The 18,969-nt window shown below is 43.6% G+C and overlaps 1 protein-coding gene across 3 annotated transcripts in view; it reads right to left on the bottom strand.

Moving 5' to 3' along the window:
* CUNH20orf194 (chromosome unknown C20orf194 homolog) overlaps nt 1-18,969 on the bottom strand; it is a 170,525-nt gene that overhangs the window by 14,089 nt on the left and 137,467 nt on the right. For all 3 annotated transcript variants that reach the window (XM_027836287.1, XM_027836288.1, XM_027836289.1), the window contains 3 exons: nt 9,382-9,419; nt 3,403-3,538; nt 2,518-2,604 (listed from right to left, as the gene is read on the bottom strand). In XM_027836287.1, the coding sequence (XP_027692088.1) occupies nt 2,518-2,604; nt 3,403-3,538; nt 9,382-9,419 (261 nt within the window). The remainder of the gene's footprint in view (nt 1-2,517; nt 2,605-3,402; nt 3,539-9,381; nt 9,420-18,969) is intronic.

Below are 18,969 nucleotides of genomic sequence, written 5' to 3'. Positions count from 1 at the left end.
TCTTTGCTTCCTGAAACTCTAAGAAGGGAAGGGACTAGGAGTATCTGGAGGAAGGATGCTAAGTTCTCTTGTGCTTTAGGAGCACAGAGGTATTAGAGGGAAGTCCTTTGACCTCATGCCTCAGTCTCACTCTTTTAAGCTTCAGCCTAGATAAAACTTCAATTGAGGAGAAAGTTTAGGTGTACTAAAATCTCCTTTCCCAGAGTGCAGAGGAGAGTTAACAGAAACGTCAACATGAATAGGATGGAGCAGCAAGCCCTAAAATCCATCTGGTCAGTATCAGGGAGAGAAAAAAGCCTGTGACTGGGAAATAATGGCACCCAGACAATTCCATCTCAGATCAATTCTCCAAAACCAGATTTCCAAAGCACAAAAAAGCTAGCTTTCCTCCAGAAGAACCAATCTGCCCTGAGGGAACAGTGTCTGGTGTCTGGGGTCCTTTGATCACCACCTCAACTCTCACCTCAGCATCCAATAACTGTGACAGAGCTGGTAAGCAAGAAGACTGTCCCCCCAAGCCACTCCTTTCTTACACAAACACACAGAAATTACAGTGCAGAGGAAGAGCCAAAGGGAAAATTCTAACATCAAATGGGTCTCTGGGGAAGTCTAAAGAGACAGAGAGGAAATGCCAACCCAACAGTCTGTGAATGACCCAGTCTGACCCACAAGACCAAGAGACCAAGCAAAAGTTTGCCTGCGCAGGATCTCCAAAGTCAAGTTCCTGCCTTGGGGTGATGGATATGGGTCTTGGTGTTAAAAGGCCCCTTAATTCCAGGATGGATGAGGTTTTCCTTTGTGTAATAAAAGCAAGACAAAATGTACAGAGAGCCCTATTCCATCTATAAAACAGATGGCTTTCTTTCTCTTGCTCTGCTACCATGAACATCTCTTATCACAGTGAGAGATCAGACTGCTTCTGACATAGCCCCAGGTTGTTGACTCCAGGAGGCCAATGTCTCAAATACTCAGCATAGAGACATAGATCTGTCTACAACATTTGTGGCCAAGAACAAGTCAGGGTTAGGCAACAAGGAACTTTTCTTTTCTTCCAACAAATCCCTTTTCTTAACTAATTGGACTTTCATGTCATGTTTCCCCTTTGACCTCCACTTCTTCCACCCAGTAAGAAGTGAAATCAGGCTCCTGGGCAGCCTTGGAGGGCAATATCAAATTAGAACTGAGTGGAGGTTAGCTCTGGTCACTAGAGTGCATTGAGAACTTCTCTATGTATATAAACCTTGGGACGTTTAAAAAAGTAGAATTTTGGGGACTGCAAAGGCAGTTTACTCTACTTCAGGCATATTTGAGGACTGAGGTAAGTTTGTTCATTCAGGCAACAAATATCTATTGAGCCCCTTCCTAGGTTCAAGGCGGTGCTATGGGCTGAAGGGATGTTGTTAAAAACACTCCAAATTTCATTGAAAAAAACTTATTTCAAAACATTTCAGCTGGTATAAGTCATGTTGTTTATGCAACTTGGTGCACATGGCAACAACGCCTCTGAATGATTTTGTTCTAGCTTTGCCTGTCTTGACCACTAGACTTAAGCTATCCCCACAATCAACACAGAGATTAAACCTAGAGAATCACACCCCAAGTTCTGTTTCAGTGCCAGGTTCCCAGATCCGAAGAGTCCTGGTCATTCAAAGAAACAGTTCAATATAACATCAATCATTTAAGAGAGAGGAAAGAGGAGAGGTCTTGTGTTTGGACAGATGTCTTAGAAAGGCTTGGGTCAGAAATAGGCTGACTACAAATGCTGACAGTACCATTGAGAGCCCAGGGATCTCTCAGTGACACTAATAGTTTGGGGCTTCTTTTGACGCATTATCTCCTCAAAAGAAAGTTTGCTTTGCTTTCTTTTTTTTTTCTCCCTGCTATTTTTTATTTATTTATTTTTTTTAGTGAGGCAATCAGGGTTAAGTGACTTGCCCAAGGTCACACAGCTAGTATGTGTCAAGTGCTTGGGCTGAGGCCGAATTTGAACTCAGGTCCTCCTGACTTCAGGGCCGGTTCTCTATCCACTGTGCCACCTAGCTGCCCCTTTTCTCCCTGATAAAAGGGCCACCAGGCAAAAGAGAAAAACAATTAAGTCTGCATATGAATTGGCAACTGTTGTGGGAGTCAGAAAAACTGCCTGAGAAACAGAAAAGAAGGGACACCAGAAAACTGAGTGGTTTCCCATGATTTTTCACCTGGGCTGGTTACAGTTTTGAGATAGTAATGCCCTGGCTCTGTTGCCATCTACCCAAGCTGGCCAGGAGTCAGAGGAAATAAATGCAATGCTATGATAATGGGCAGCTTCCCCCAACTAGGCAGAGAGCCCATCAGGACTCCAATTGTGACACAAAACTCTGCTGCCACGGTCTCAAACGGTCAATGAAAAGGACTGTCCACAAAGCTTGGCCAACTTGGGTACTTCTTGTGCTTTCCTCTCTTCCTCTCACCTCCCCCATTTCTTTTGTCAGTAAAGACTGTCTGTATTTATCTTATTTCCTCAATTATAATACTTGCCAGCCAGGAAACATTAAATATCGAGCTCGCAACATCTGAGGAGTTGAAAAACTGTCTTCTGAAAGAATCAGCTCAATGTCTTCATTCCTGTAGAAAAAGACCAGAAAAGGCCCAAATTAACCAGAAGCATGAGTCCCATCATACGATTTTTTAAAACAATTTAGGATTATAGGCTATAATTTTAGAGCTGAAAGGAACCTTAGAAACCTTGTAAGTATAACTCCCTCTTTTTATTTTTTTAACATAAGGGGAAATTGAGGCTTGGGGGAGAGAAAGGACATGTTTAATCTCATGTAGCTATATGTGAGAAAAATCAGTTCATCAAAATCACATAAACAGCATCAGGGTATTGTTCGAACCTAGATCAGCACATTCTACTTCATTAAAATGTTTTTATATTAAAGAAAATCCTTCAAGTCAACAATCCACGGATTGCAACTTGGAATCAAGTCTATAAAATTCTGACTTTACTTGGGCTAATGGCCCCTCAAACTGGACCAATGCTATTGCCCCATCTTCCTAAAGCTGATATGGAGGAACTCTTGCCTTACAGATGTCACCCTCAAAAGTGAGGATGCCTCAGAACAGAAAACTATTTGGGCACATGTTACATTGGACTTTCTACCTTGACCCTCCTCCTCCCAAAATGCTCTTTCCCTCCTTTCTTCCCCTTAGCTACTGCAAATCCTCAGGGAATTATAGCTAGTTGATATTCCTTAAATGTGAAAATCTGAAAGACAGCTGGAAGGGCCTACGATTAAAAAGACAACACCAGAGGGGTAACCAGGTACTTTAAGCAGCAGGTCACTCCTTTGGGCAGCCATGAGGCCCAGGCTGGCAGAGACAGCCAGAGGCCCCAGGGGTTGGGGACTAATGAGAAATCACCTGGTCACTATCCCGTTTTCGGCAAGAATGAAAGCTGTAGCTGGATTTGCTGCTCGGATGAGACTCTGCAGCTGCACAAGGAGGGGATGTCTTTGCTCCATAGTGTGACTAGTGAATACGACATTGCTTACCAAGCCTGTGGAACAAAATCAGGAACATTTCAGGCTACAAAAAGAAATCTCCAATAGCACATTTTCTTCTGCAAGAGAGAAATCCTAGAACCACAGTTACAGTTGGAGAAATTAATCAGTTGAAGTTTGCAGAAAATTTAGGACCTTGCTTTTCTCACTTGTTTCCTCTCTCCTACATCTTTAGCATCTCTCTTTCCAAGCATGAACAGGTTTTCCCTATGCAGAAAAAAATGTACTTCATTTGCTGTTGACATCTCAGGCTACCATCTTCTTATTTTTCTTTCCTTCCTAGACAAACTTCTGGAATACATGGTTTGCGGTGGCTTTCTGTTTCTTGCAATTTGACTTTCACCTTCCTCATTCTACTGAGACTGTTCTCTCAAAGATCATTCATGATGGTCTCATCACCAAACTCAACGGGGCTTTTCTTTGTCCTTGGTGTCACTGACCTCTCCAAAGAATCTGACCCCCATAAAATGCCTCTCTCCCTCTTTTTTTTTCTCTCTCCCTCTTGAAACCCTATTTTCCCTTAGCTACCTAGACACTAAGCTATTTTGATCTACATAATTTTCAGGCCATTCCTATTTTTGTCTCCTTCAATGGCTCCTATTTATTCCAGCTACGTAAAATACATTGTTTCTGTCCTCAAGGAGTTTACAATATAGTATAGAAGATAACACATTTATGTGAAATCATAATGCAAAATAAAATGCCACAAGAGCACAAGAGAGATAGAAGTTAAGTGCTATGAGAGTTATAAAGGAAGAAAAGATCATTTCTTACTCAATGGATAATCCAAGAAGACTTCAAAGATGAAATGGGACATAATCTGGGTCTTGAAAAATGGGTAGGATTTCAGTGGGGAGGGAGATGAAGGGTAGGTGTGAGCAAAGACATAATATTAGAAAAGCACATGTGATACGAACTTGGGATAGTGAACTGTCCACCATTTGGTTGGAGTAAAGGGGGGGGGGGAGGGTAGGAATAAAAGATAAGGGCTAAAAAGATAAAGTGGTACCAGACTGAAGACAGCCTCCACCTCCCTCTCTTTCAGTGAGCCTCAGACTCTACTAACATTCTTTTTCTAAAGCACATAAGGACAGGAAAGGGAGTCTTGGGCTCTCAGCTGGAGCTAAGGCTAGGTCAGCAGGCCCCTGGAAGCAACTTCTACACAGTGATTTCCATCACATATTAACTAGCAAAGCACTTGAAAATAAAGGTAGCTGGCATTATTTCTTTCACCAACAGATCTCATGCTCACATAGCCCACACACATCTGCAGAATGCTTGAAGGTTTGAGAAGTGTTTTCCTCGTGCTATCTCATTTGATTCTCACAACAACCCTGGGAGGTAGGTGATAGTATTATCCCCATTTTTACATAGGAGGAAACTGAGGCAGACCGAGGTTAAAGTGACTTACTCAGGGTCACACAGCTAGTAAGTGTCTGAGGCTGAATTTGAATCAGGTCCTCCTAACTCCAGACTCAGTGCTCTATCCACTACGCCACCTAGCTGCCTCACATCACCTGGGATTGATTCACATAGCACCTGGCTTACCCAAATTTTCTCGGCATCACCCCCTTAAGCCCCTAATATCCTCTCCTCTCTTCCTCTGCCCCTATTGCTCCAGAACTCAGCATGGCTTTGTACATAGATTTCTGGATGGTCATAGGTATAGTCCGCTTGATTTAAAGCCATTCACAACAGGGAGCTGTGGGACAGCAAAGGCCTTCTGCAATCCAGTAAAGCTTCACTGGGTAGAGACAAAGGCAGAACTGATGTACAAACTCAGAGACAACAGTTTAAGCAGGCCGTGGGCCAGAGCCCCTATGGCTTGGAGTGGCTACACTGCAGGGAGCAGAGAGGGGGCTCCTGAAAAAGAAGGGAGCCCACAGTAGGTGAGGTTACCAAGGCCAGAATGATGAGTTGCAATGAAGAAGCCAGCAGTAATGGGCTCAACACATTCCTGAGTAGATGTGAAGACGACCCTAACACTGAGACAGGAAATCCCACAAGGGGAGAAGAATCTCCAAGCTGAAGGTATTCTCCGAGGTAATACAGCTTGCAGATGGTCATTCAGGCTCTGTTTGGACACATCCTAGGACACTATGTCCAAGGCACCCTAGTCTACACTTGGACGGCTGCAGTGTCAGGGTAGGTTTCCCCTGCCTCTTGGCCGCTTCCACACAGCAGCCATTGTTCTGCCCCCCCCCCAGGGCCAAGCAGATCAAGTCTAGCGCTTCCACATCCTTGACGACGGCAGCTATTATGTCTTGTCCAACTCTTCTCTTTTCCAAGCTAGACCTCCCCACAAGGCCTCACACGCCATGGTTTCCAGTCCTGTTCCCATCTAGCGCACTTTGCTCAGTCGGACAGTGTCCTTCCTAAAAAGTGGTCCATGGAACAGAACACGCTGCTCCAATATGGCCTGACCTGTGGAGATTACAGCAGAATGATCACCTCTCTGGCTTTGGAGACGAGGCCTCTATTAATGCAGTCTAAGGTGGTGCCAAAGTCACCCTGTGGACTCGGGCTGAGCCTGCAGACCACTGAAACCAACAGACCTTTTTCTCATTAAGTGCTGCCTAGCCATGCTCTCCTTCTCTTCTATTTAAGGAGTTGATTTTTTGGAACCCATTTGTAGGAATTTATAGTCATCCCTATGACATTTTATCCGATTCCATTCAACCCATTGTTCCAGTCTACAGAAACCTTTTTAGATTCTAATTCTATTATTCAGTTTATTAGCGATTCCTTTCAGCTCCACATCATCTGGAAATCCAATAAGCTTTATTGTTATCTATGCCTCTATCCAAATCCCTGACTGAATTGTTGAAGAGAAAAGGGAGTGTTTGGGAGCTGAGTCTTCTCTGCTGTTGTCTTGGACAAGGGAAACTGGAGAGAGTAAGAGCTGACTCAAGGTGCAGGCCTCATGCATCACTCTACTTGAAGGGAGAGTAGTGATTATTCCAGCCCCAACAAGGGAGAGGCAGGCAGTGTGTAAATGGGAGGATCTGGGGTGGGGCTGGGAAAGCAGGAAGAGGTGAGGCAGACCAGCTCCACAGATTATTAGGAATTAGCTTTTCCACTATCAAAGTAGGTCCTTTCATGACTGATTTAAACACTTTGCTTTAAGTTCCTCCAATAGAAGAAGAATCTTGATCCTAGCTGGGCCTGAGATCCAAACCTGGTTCCTGGTTGGTACAGAGTCTCCCAGGTCAAAGCCCCAGGCCTTGGCTCCCTAAACCTTCATCACTGAACATGCAGGCTCAGGCGGATTACCCTGCAGCATTCCTCAGGTCAGCTATGCAAACAACAACTTGCCAAAGGGAAATAACTATGTTTGCTAAGCAGGTCAGGCTTCATAACTCAGGTGTTTAGAGTACAGAGCTATCAAGGTCAGGGTGGTGGGTTTCATCCTTATCCTGGCCAACTACCCTCTCTCTCTGGTCCATGGTACAAATGACACTAAACCCTGACCAGCTGCCTCACCTGATAAGAGCACAGGGTGGCATACAGGCCAGGCCCATAACTGAAACCCAAATCAAGTACATATATCCCACTGATGGTGGGTCATGGGGCCATCTTGATAAAGTCCATCATACTAGTCTATTGCGCATAAAGGGAAAAGTGTTGACTCTTTATGTCTACCTTTTTATTCCCTAAAAAAGAAGAAATGGGGGGCAGCTAGGTGGATAGAGGCACAGTGGATAGAGCACCGGTCCTGGATTCAGGAGGACCTGAGTTCAACTCTGGCCTCAGACACATAACTCTTACTAGCTGTGTGACCCCAGGCAAGTCACTCAACTCCCACTGCCCAACCAATTAAAAAAAAAAAAAAAAGAGGGAATGCTGAGAAAAGACTGGTGCTACCTTGGTGTCCCTTTTAACTATGTTTGGCTTCCTTTTTGATCTTTGCTTGGAGTCTGTAATTCACATGCTCTTGGGGGAAAGGCTACTTACAGTGCATGCCATTTTTAATTTTAAAAGAATCAGTTAAAAAATTTAAGATATCAATTAGCTCAAACACTCGAAAAGGAATAAGGGGATGAAATGCATTTTGTTTTGGGGGAGTGGAATAGCAGAGAAATGCTTCTGCACTAGGAAGATGCAACTCCTCTCAGGCTGGCTCCTGAGTTTCCTAAAAAAATTGATGCTCACTTCCCTTGGAAGGAAGGATCACTTTTTACCCCTTTCATTCCAGCACCACATAGATCAACAGCAGCTATCAATGGGGGGTTTTTGCTACCCTCACGGTGGCTCATAGAGTATCACACAAATAATGTCACTGGGTTGTTTTGTTTTTTTCTTAATTTGCAAGAAGTGAAAGGCATCCATCTCCTAAGGCTTTTGTACTTTCTTGGGGAACGCTGCCTCTACCCCGTGCTCTTCGGAGAACAGCACACACAGCCTCCCGTGCTTTGCCTATGACAGGCCACATAACTGTGGTTTGACAGCTGCCATGCTAGCTGAGGAAGGCAAGGTTCCTAGAGCAGACCTCCCAGTCACCAGGTGCCTTGGGATGGGCTCAGATCGCCTATTTCAGCATCAAAGGTCAAGGTGAATTAGTCTGAAAAGGACTAGTCATAGCAGAGCCAGGCATAGTGCCTGCTGTGCACTGGAATGGACAACAAGGACCGGACACTTTCCCCAGGCTACGTTGGAGGCAGGCAGCTTGAATCACTTGCTCTTGTCACTTACATAAAAACAGGAAAAGAGGTGGGGGGGGGGCGGAGCGGGAAGAGGACACAAGGCAGAAAGGGCCAAGAGGACAAGGGGTGCCAAGGTCACCCAGGGCTGTTTACATTGTTTGCAAGTGATTCTGGAGATGAAATGCAGCCAGAGTTATTAAAGGCAATAATAAAAAATGGTGGCGTGGAGCTGGGCTCATGCGACACAATTCAAAGTAGAACTTATTCCAACAAATTTAAGCCCTCACCAAACTGAAGATTAAACACTGGAATAAAGTCTTGGGTGAAATCCTTGGACGTCCCCTCCCTCCCCCCCTTCCATTGTCCTATTTCTCCCTCCCCTAATGGAGAAGGGCTCTTCTGCGGCTGACGAAGCACCACACGAATGAGAGGTGAGGGCGCCATGGAAAATGAGTCTTCTTGTGCCACAGGCAGCAGTCACAACAGAGCCCTCGGCCTCCTTCCTTGGGCAGCAGCCGGCCCCTGTCGTTCCCCAAGACAACGGGCTTCACGGGGCTCCCTGTAGGCCAGCCTGCAGCAGGCTCAGCGGGGTGAGGCACAGCACTGGGGACACAGGGGGAGGCTGCTTCCATTTGATCTCTGTTTGCTGAGCCGACTCAGGAAGCCCAGGCAACACGCACATCTCTCAACAACAATGGGCAGTTCATCCCCAGCATGGAGATTTAAAAAAATGACTCCTGATCTCCCTCCACCACAGGGAGTCCTGTTTGTATTAAAAAAATAAAAATAAAAAAACTACCACTTCCTGGGGTGCCTAGCTTTGCAGGATGGGCTTGGGGATCATAACCAGAGCTAGGCACTGCCAGACCCAAGACATGTGGACCTGGGGTTAGGGATCCACATTTCCTGTCGTCATTCTAACTGGAGAGCCAGGGTTGTATTATGGCCGACTCACTTTAGGCAAGCAGGAAGGGTAATTCAGTATCCTCCAAAGGCAAGATTTGAGTCAAGATATGTCCATAAAAGGAGATGAAAATATTCAGTGTCATTGCTCTCCTTTGATGAACTTTGATCATTCCTTAGATTTCTGGACAGAAAACCCATCTTCAGGAATTCTAGAGCACAGTTATCACATTTATATCATCTTTGGAAGACAAACTTTATTCTGTAGGCAGAAAGTCAAGCCTATTGCTTACCTTGTGAACACTGATCAAGAAATTTAGGAAAGAGAAATCTAGAAAGAAAAAAAAAGAGAAGAGTTAATGCTTAGACTTCCAATGGACGTTTAAACATTTTTAAAAAATCAGTTCACGATTCTATGATTCAGTGTTATGAGTTAGAACTCTCCCCAAAGACCTGAACAACACTAATAGACAAGAAAATCATTTAATCACTGGCATTCAACCAATGAACCACACCCAAAAAGAGTGGCTACAGGTAGTCTGGAAGAAAGCTAGAGCTTTTCAGAACACTTCTTCAGAACAGCTAACTGCCCAAGACCCAGGGAGCTATGGATAGTAAGGGGAATGAAAATAAGGTGCCATCCATCCTAAGCAAGGAATAATACTGTGGATCCCAGAGGAGCAAGACCAGCAGTGATGTGCACTCTCTGTCCTCCTAGAAACCTCATGACTATGGGCTCAGGCCTTCCAAATGACTAACTTGTAAGAGGTAATCGTAGTGGGAACATTTGGGAACTAGGTACACACTGCTGACAGAGTTCATTCCAGTGGGAACTTCAAAAGGAAATGAGAATAGTTATTTGCCTCTCTCTGCCAACGACAAGCTATTCCCAGTTTCCAGTTCCATTCTTCCCTTCTTACTCATGATAGGTGTGCTTTTTGCAAGAACCTGGGCTTTCCTTTAACACTATCCTGAAAAACTACAAAAGCCAAACAGGGAAGACATCTTGGGGCTAGCCTTCCTTTCTCAAACTTCTCACTGCATTCTGCCTGAATCTCTCCTTTGGACTGCACAGAATCCAAATTTCACAGTCAAAAGGGCCTTCAGGAAAGAAATCCCTTCCACGATGCCCACACTGGTCTCATCTCCACTGTATACAGTAATTTGTATGCATGGCTTTCCCTCATGTTAAATTGTAGCCCCTTTGAGAGCAGGGGTCTATTTTTAATCCCCAGGGGCTTACAAATGTTTGTTGATTGACTGGTACAAGAGGTAAACAGGGGGAGCCTTTCCCAGGCAAAGTTGTTTACATAGCATTTGTTGAGGAAGAGGTGAAGTAACACCCTATACAGAGGTAGTGTTGGGCTGGATATAACTCAGTGTCCCCTAGGTTGGGGACCAACCTCCAAAGACTGGATAGGAGCTCAGGGTCTCTAGGCCCTGTAACCAGCAGACATAGCAGAAGGAGTTCCTTCATTTTAAAATAAGCAAATCAGTCTCCCAGACCCAAGTGAAGAAAGTTCTGAGCCTGATACTTGTAGAAAGCACCAAAACTGGTATTTTCTATGTGCATCAGGGATAGACCTTAGGGCAAAATGTTCCCTCCAGTTGTTAAAGTTGGAGCCAGTGAGCCAAGTTTATCTGCCAAAGCTCCCCATCCACCAATATCAGAGCAAGGCAGGAGATGAAAGATGCCTATTAGGTCATCTAATCCCCTTCCCTGGGGCACTGCTAGTATTTCCTCATTCTCCCAGCTTTCCCGTGCTTTCTCCCATTTATCTCAGATGACCAGGTTTCCAAGCCTCTTACAAGAGGCGTAACTGTTAGGGAAATGTGCTCGAGTTCATCATGTTACTTCCTAGTTTTCTGTGCCAGGTCTGGCACAGGCCAACAGCATTCCCCCTCCTCCCCTTCTCAATGCTCCTTCAGGACAATATTCCCCCATCACCATCACCACTGAGCTGATGTTCTCTGCCATATTTTTCCCTAAATCAATCCTTTATCAAACATGTCCTCTCCTAAGGAGAAGAGGGCTCAGAAGTGGTGGGGGTGCTGTTTCCCCCACCTGGAGTCTGGGGGCCACGATGCTCTCTGATGAGGGGTTGCCTCAATACCTCAGCAAGATTATTAGTCTTACAAGACCACACCCTGCTGATTCTACTGAAAAGATTTATCCCTCTCAAACTGCTATATATTCCCTAGCTTTCCCTGATCCTCCTGCTGCAAAGAATATTTATTCTTCTGACTTCCCTTGCACTATGTGCATGCCTCTTTTATGGCACTATGTATGTCCCCTATAGTACTTGGCTGTAATGAGGTCCCTTAATAGATTGTAAGCTCCCTGAGGGCAGGGAGAGAGGGGTTTATGTAACTTTGTATTTTCCTCCAGAATCTGTCCCCTCCTCTACTTCCTAGTACAGTGTCCTGCATATAGTAGATGCTCAGGAGATATTTGCTGAGTTTGAAATACTTGTATTAGGGCTTTCAAGGTGAACACAGACCACTGACATTATATATTTGTTGTTTAGTGGATTATATTTTTCACACTGAATTTCACTGTACTTCCAGCACATACCTAGAACTTGACTGTGGTTTCTGAATTATTTCTCCATCAAAATATTTTCATTCTCTCTCTCCTCACCAAGTTATGATCATAACATCTCTGCCTCTATCCAATTGGTAAAAGAAGCATGATGCCTAAAGATGAGTCACTTTGGGAATCCAGAATTATATGTCCCTTTTCTACTGCCCTTTAGCATTTAGAGAAGTTTTTCCTGTTCTCTAGGTTGTCCTCAAATGTCAGATTAGTAGATCTGTTTTCTTTTCATAATCTAGTTCTTTATCAGATGAGTCACTAGAGAAATAGCTTAGTGTCTATCTTGGGCCTATGCCATGATTAGTGTAGACCATGGAAGAGACCATCTTGTAAGCAAGATCCCAGGATGGGATGTGTGTGCAGTATAAGCATATAAAGTAATGTCACACATATACCAGAACTTACATGTGTGAAGGAATCCTGGGTTCTCAAAGTGGGCAAACACTAATTCCAATGATGCTGCCATCACTCAAAACATTTCTGGAATTCCTATCAGGAGGTGGCTCAGGAGAGCAAGAACTATTTGATCCCAAAGTGATCCCAAAGTGCTTCCAGAATCTGTGATTTTGTTGGTGTGAGTTCTCCTTCCTCCAATGCAGATCAAAACTTGATAGCTAGAAGATGTGGCTGAAGCAACTGGGGTTTTCCCTCTGAATTTAGCTCTATTGGTTATTGGATAAGAGATAAGCAGTCTATTTCTGAGCTCATTCTTAAAGCTCCTACTAAGCCTTTCGAGCTCAGAAGAGCCTGAAAGAAACTTACACTCCTCTAGGTACAGCTTATGTGAACTGAAGACCACCTTTATACTACAATGAGGCATCTCAGGAAGAGATTCAAGCAGAAAGCTCTGTTATGTTTGTTAAGATGGCCCTGCCTCATCTTGAATTTAACTCTGACCCAGTAAGATGAGAGCAATATGAAACACATGTCTAAAGTCCCATGAATAGTTCCTAGGATTTGGTCTTGTGACAATCAATTTCAATTTGTTCCATTTAAAGAATCCTTTGTTTGGTAGGTAAACCTCTTCCTAAGCCATTCTACCCAGACAGAGAATGCCCAGGTTTTAAATCTCTGGTGGGGGAACATTTAATCCAAATGCTGTCTTCAGGCAGAAGGTAGGCAGCTGTGGTGCCTGGCCTTAGAAACATGCATACTGGTCTGCATTTCAAGATTTAGTTCAATATTATTTGGCCAATGTTCCTGACCTAAAGTAGGGAAGGGTTGTGGATGACAACATTTCCTCTGGACAACTCATCCTTCAAAAGATCCAGGATTTCACAGGGGTGGGTGCTCATGACCCAGAGTACAGTTTCTCTAGGCCTTAGCAGACTCTTCTCAGAGAGCTGCTGTGGCCAGAAACTTCCTCCCTTTGTGGATGATCTTCTGTTGATAAGCCTTTTCACATTTAACTAGACTGATCCTCAGATGACATCCTCATCATCATCATGACAACAACAGTATTTATTTAGCACTTTACAAATATTATCTCATTTGATTCTCACAACAACCCTGGGAGGTAGGTGCTGTTATCCCTATTTTATAGATGATACAGAGGTAGAAAGAGGTTAAGGGACTCACCCAGGGTCACACAGCTAATAAGTGTCTAAGGCTGGATTTGAACTCAGTTTTTCTGGACTCTAGGCTGGGTGCCAGTTGTGTCAGTAGCTAGGTCCATATCTAAAGCCCTTCAAACTTGGTAGAACCTGCTGCAGTTTGGGCTCTGTTGGCACAGCTTTGGAGAATCCAGAGTTACCACCACATACATTTACATAGCACTTAATAACTGTTAAAAATGTTTTAGTGATGCTTTTCCCACTGACTCCTTTCCACCAAGAGAACCTTCCCTCGCAACAAATAACTATAGTTAAGCACCACCCCCCCCCCAACCAACTGGCCACATCTGACAGTGTCTGCCCTATTCCACTCCTACAATCCACTTCCTCTCTGCTGAGAGGCAAAAGGTAAACTTCCCTATAGGTCTTCTGAAGTCATGACTGATCACAACATTTTTTTGAGTGTTGAAATCTTTCAATTAAATCTTCCTTTACATTATTGTGGTCATCATGGAAACTGTTATGCTTGTTTAGTTACTTTGTTATAAATCTGTCTCTATGAGTCTTCCTGAATCTACCTGAATTCCTTGTATTTTAATTTCTTATGGCATAATGGGGGCAGCTAGGTGGTGCAGTAGATAGAGTGCCAGGCCTGGAATCAGGAAGACTCATCTTCCTGAGTTCAAATCTGGCCTCAGACACTTGCTAGTCGTGTGACCCTGGGCAAGTCACTTAACCCTATTTGCGTCAGTTTCCTCATATGTAAAATGAGCTAGAGAAGGGACTGACAAACCACTCTAGTATCTTTGCCAAGAAAACCCCAAATAGGATCACAAAGAGTCAGACATAACTAAAAACGACTGAACAACAAAAATGGCACAATAATATTCCAGTATATTTATATACCATCTTCTATCCAGTCATTCAGCAGTGGACAAGTATCCATTTTGTTTTGAGTTCTTTGCTACTACAAAAAGAATTGCTATCAATATTTTTGGTAGGTATAGGATCTTTCCCATTTTCTTTTTACCTCCTTGTAGGATCTATCATTGGGTCAAACATTACTATGTTAAAGTATAGAGATTTTTAAAAAACTATATTTCAAAATTATTTTCCAGAATAGATTAGAACAGCATGAAGTGGTGTTCACAGTACCACCAACAGTGTATTAGTGGGTCTATTTTCTCACAGTCCCTTTGTTGTTTTTTGTTTTTTTTTAACATTTTCCAACAATTATCTGCTATTATCTTCAACAGCATTATTTTACAGATGAAAAAAAAAACCCCAATACCAAGTATGTCCTTTTACCCTAAACATTATCAGATTAACACTCTTCTCTTTTGGACAAGAAAACACTTATTTGAAGCGATAAAAAAAGATAAATATTAGCTTTTCTACATATATCATTGTTAACCTGGTTAACTCGGTCTGTTTCCCCTTCTGTACAACAAGAGAGCTCTAAACATTCCAGCAATTGGTCATTGTCACTGAGCTAGCTAATGCTGAAACAGACGAACAGTAAGGAGATCATGTCTATCCTCAGATCATCCTTCACTCCATCCTCAACATTATCAGCAAATGTTTATTAAGAACCAACTTAATGTGTTACCCCTTAGGGTTACCAAGAGATTAAACACACACTGCCCCTTTCTTTTAGGAGCTTATGATATCCACTTGGGGAAGACAGAACATACAACATAGTAAAGATGGAATTAGCTAAGTGCCAAACCAATGGTAGAAGTAAGATATGTTACGGATGTTCAAGTAGTCCAAAAAGTCTTAACTGGGGAGATGGGATCTGAGGTGGGCCTTGAAGTCTCATTTTCCTCTTCTGAAATACAGCTAATTACTGAGCTTCCTACCTTACTGGGTTACTGTGGGGATCAAATGGGATAATATATAAAAAATGCTTTATGAACTCCGAAGCATTATTTAGACGCCAGTTTTTATTTTTTATTACTGAAGGAAAGATAGAATTTGAATATGTGGGGAAGTAACGGTAAAGAGAAAGGCAGAGAATCAGGATCCATATGGCTTGGTCAAGGTATAGACCACCTCGGTCAGGGCACTCATAGGTCAGATGGTGGCAGGTCTGAAAGGTCATGCTGGGGAACCTAGACTTTATCCTGTGAGCAGAAGGGAAACACTGAGGGTGTCTGTATAGAGGAGTGGCAAGAGCCAATCTGTATTTTAGAAAGTTTAAGCTGGTCAAAGTTTCGAAAGTAGAATGGGCAGAAAGACTCAAGACAGGAAGACTAGTTAGGAAATTACTGCAGTAGTCAGGTAGGAGGCACTGAGGGTCCCAGCCAGGAGTGCAAAGGGGAAAGAGAAAGGAAGGCACTTTATGAAGGAAGACCTGACAGCATTAGAAGGCTGACAAGATGTGGGAGAGGAGACAAAGAAGCTCATGTGGTCAATTAGTGACTGAGAGAAATAGGGAAGGGGCTGGGAGAGAAGAGCTGGTTTTAGGTCAGAGATGTTTAGTTTGAACAGATGGCTGAACATGCAGCTAGTGGCTGTCATCCACCAGGCAGTGAAAGATGGGAAAAATTCAGGAGAGAAGTTACAGCTGGACATGCTGAGCCAGGAGTTACTGGCATAGAGCTGATGGTAGATCCCTGAGAGATCAGCAAAGCAAATAGCAAAAAGAAGCAGGATGGAGTCTTTGGCTGCATGCGGATTTGGGGAAAGAGTAGGAGCAGACCTACTGAAGAACGGGAGAACCAGGGCACTGTTCTAGAAGACCACAGGAAAGGGGGCTTCAAAAAAGGGGGGAGAGGAAAACAAGAGTGTCCTGACAGCAAGAATCTGTTTTTGGTTGTTTTTTTTAACAGAAATGGACACAGAGTTACTAAATGAAGCTGTTCACTGTATTATTTCCACTACATTTCCTCTGAAATGGAACTCTCTGCTCCTCTGAGAACCGAGAACTTCTGTGATTAGCAGCGAGTATTCTCAAGAGTTGAAGAGACAATAAATTCCCCAAGAGGCAAGCATGCAGACCTCTGTCCTCAGCCTGGGGCCTCTTGGCACTTCCTCCAGCCTCGCCAGGGTCTGTCTAGGCCAACCAGCCAGGGGCTTCCCCTAGCTTCCTGGCATGCCAGCTCCAGAGAAGAAAGAACTCACCAAGCCAGCCCTGTTTCCGTAGGGATGTCCTGGTCCCACCCATTGGGTAAACTCATTCTCCTTCTCCTCTCTCACTGCCTCTGCAGCACAGGCATGTTCCTTGGTAGTCACAGAAGGCTAGAGGCAGCCAGGCAGCTTGGAGGCAGAGAAATCAGAGTTCAAATCCAGCCTAGGGCACTCATCATCTGTGTGACCCTGGGCAGTTTACTTAACATCCCTCAGCTCCTATTATCCCCTAAAATGGGGATAATAACGGCATCTTCCTTCCAGGCTTGTTATGAGAATAAAATGAGGTAATATTTGTAAAGTGCTCTGCAAACCTGAAAGTGTTGCTAGTTATTATTTCGGACTCTCACACTCTGCACTGAAAAGGTCCTTGGCATCTTGGGGACAGGGCTTTTATTCACAGTATAGTTCCATGGCACATGCAATTTTTAGTGTCTGCTGGGCTTATTGCCCATGGACTACTTCATGGCGCTTAGTATAGAAGGAATATCCTTTCCCCTGAGGGAAAGGCCAGGAACTATTCTATTCACTGCTCATCAAACCACCTCCAGCACAAAACCAATTAGCAGGCACAGATCTGACAAACATGCTCAGGACCTGCTGGAAGACTTTGCACAAATGCTATGTACATCTTTCCCTGCTGAAGTCCTCTCTCTTCCCTCAAGACTGGAGCTCAGGTGGCACTAATTCCAAGGATCTTTTCAGCTAGAAATGGTCCCTTCCCTCTCAAATCTTTCCAGTTCCCTATTTGACCTCTTCTATTTAGGTATTACCTCTTAATTTGTACTACATATGTCTTATTCTGTTACTAAATTGTAAACTCCTTGAAGGAAGGCACTTTATCATTTTCAGATGATTGAGCTAAGAGAGATAACGGCTTAGCAACAACAGTTTCCCCACCTCCAGTCTGTCTCCCCTCCAATCCATCCTGCATTCAGCTGCCACAGTGATTTTCCTAAAGTGTACATAGGACCATTTCACACCTTACACACCCCTTTCAATAAATCCTCTTGGGTCAAATAGAAACTCCCCTGTTGGACATTTAAAGCTCTTTACCCGGCCCCAGCCTATCTCTTCAGTCCTCTTTCTCATTATTTCTCTCAAAGAACTTCCTAAATCTAGCCATCCTGGCTTCCTTGCTGGTCCTCAAGCTTGATGCGCCATCTCCTGTTTCCGTATCATAGTCCTGGCTGTTCTCCAGGCCTGGAAGGCCTCCCCTCTCCATACTGGCCTCTTCCAAGATGCACTTCAAGTAGAACGTGAGCTCTTTTGGGACAGGGAATGTTTGTTTGTCTTTGCATCCCTAACACTTAACATAGCGCTTGGCAAATTGTGAACGGTAAATAAATGTTTGCTTATTGATTGTATAAAGATACAAAAAAGACCAAAACAAGCTAGAATGAGTTCCCAGCCCAGTGAGCCATCTAGTTGATGTATACACACACACACACACACACACACACACATTATATAACATAATATATAATACATAATATATAATATAATAATACATACCCTAATACAGTTATTAGGTTATAATCTAATACCAAGAAAGAATTTTATAGGAGAAGCATCAAACGATGCATGACCAGAAAAAAAGGCAGGTCAGTCATGTAGTAACAAATGTCATGAAGGGACAAATCAAATAAGGTACATTTGTTCCCCTCCTTCAGCCATTAGAATGTAAGTTCATTGTAAGAGGGGATCATTTCAGTCTTCGTATTTCTATTGCTAGTGCCTAGCACCCAGCAGACTTGTTGATGGCTTTTGAAGATCCAAAAAGATTTTGATAGGCTAAAATGGTGGGACAAATCTAATAGGACATATTTATCAATCAATTAATTCAATCAACAAGCATTTATTAAGCATCTGCTGCTATGTGAAAGGTATTATAGTAATCATTGAGGACACATAGACAAAAGTCTCTCGGACCTAATATTCAAACAAGGCAAACAGCATGTACGTTAACAGGTATCTGTTTTTATGTGCGTAGACATAATACACATTGTATGTAATACACATACATATAATACATATCGTATGTACGTATATGTGTGTATATGTATATGTGTATATATGTGTGTATAAATGAACCATGGGCTCAACATGCAATGACAGAGAGACATGGAAGCCAAGAGCCCTGCCACTGTTTTCAGGTGGCACCACAGAGGCCCACTGCGTGATGCCAGAATACATCTGAAGCAAGCAGGCTGTTCTGTTTTAGATGTACCATTTTAGAAAGGCCTCTTGACAAGCTAGAAACTTTTCTGACAAGAAGGATATGGCTTGATCTGCTTGGCCCCAGGGGACCACACTCGGAGAACCAGATAGACATTACAGAGAGGCAGATTTTGGCTCCCTATAAAGAATACCTTTCTAACAAGTAGACTGGGCTGCCTTGAAAGTAGTAAGACCTCCATCCCTGCAGGTCTCTAAGCAGAGGCCACATGAGTATCTGTTGGGGGTATAGCAAAGGGGATCTCTTGGTTGGATGGGCTTGGATTTAGTGAGCCCTAAAGTCCTTCACAACTCTAACATTTTGTGACTCTTTTTTCATCTCTGAAACAGTATCCCTAGCACAGGGCACTACACACAGAAGG

This window comes from Vombatus ursinus, unplaced genomic scaffold, assembly GCF_900497805.2.
Source record: "Vombatus ursinus unplaced genomic scaffold, bare-nosed wombat genome assembly UNPS02014818.1, whole genome shotgun sequence".
In the NCBI taxonomy this organism is placed as follows: domain Eukaryota; kingdom Metazoa; phylum Chordata; class Mammalia; order Diprotodontia; family Vombatidae; genus Vombatus; species Vombatus ursinus.
The sequence above is the reverse complement of the archived record's forward strand: the minus strand, read 5'-3'. Positions and strand labels throughout refer to the sequence as shown.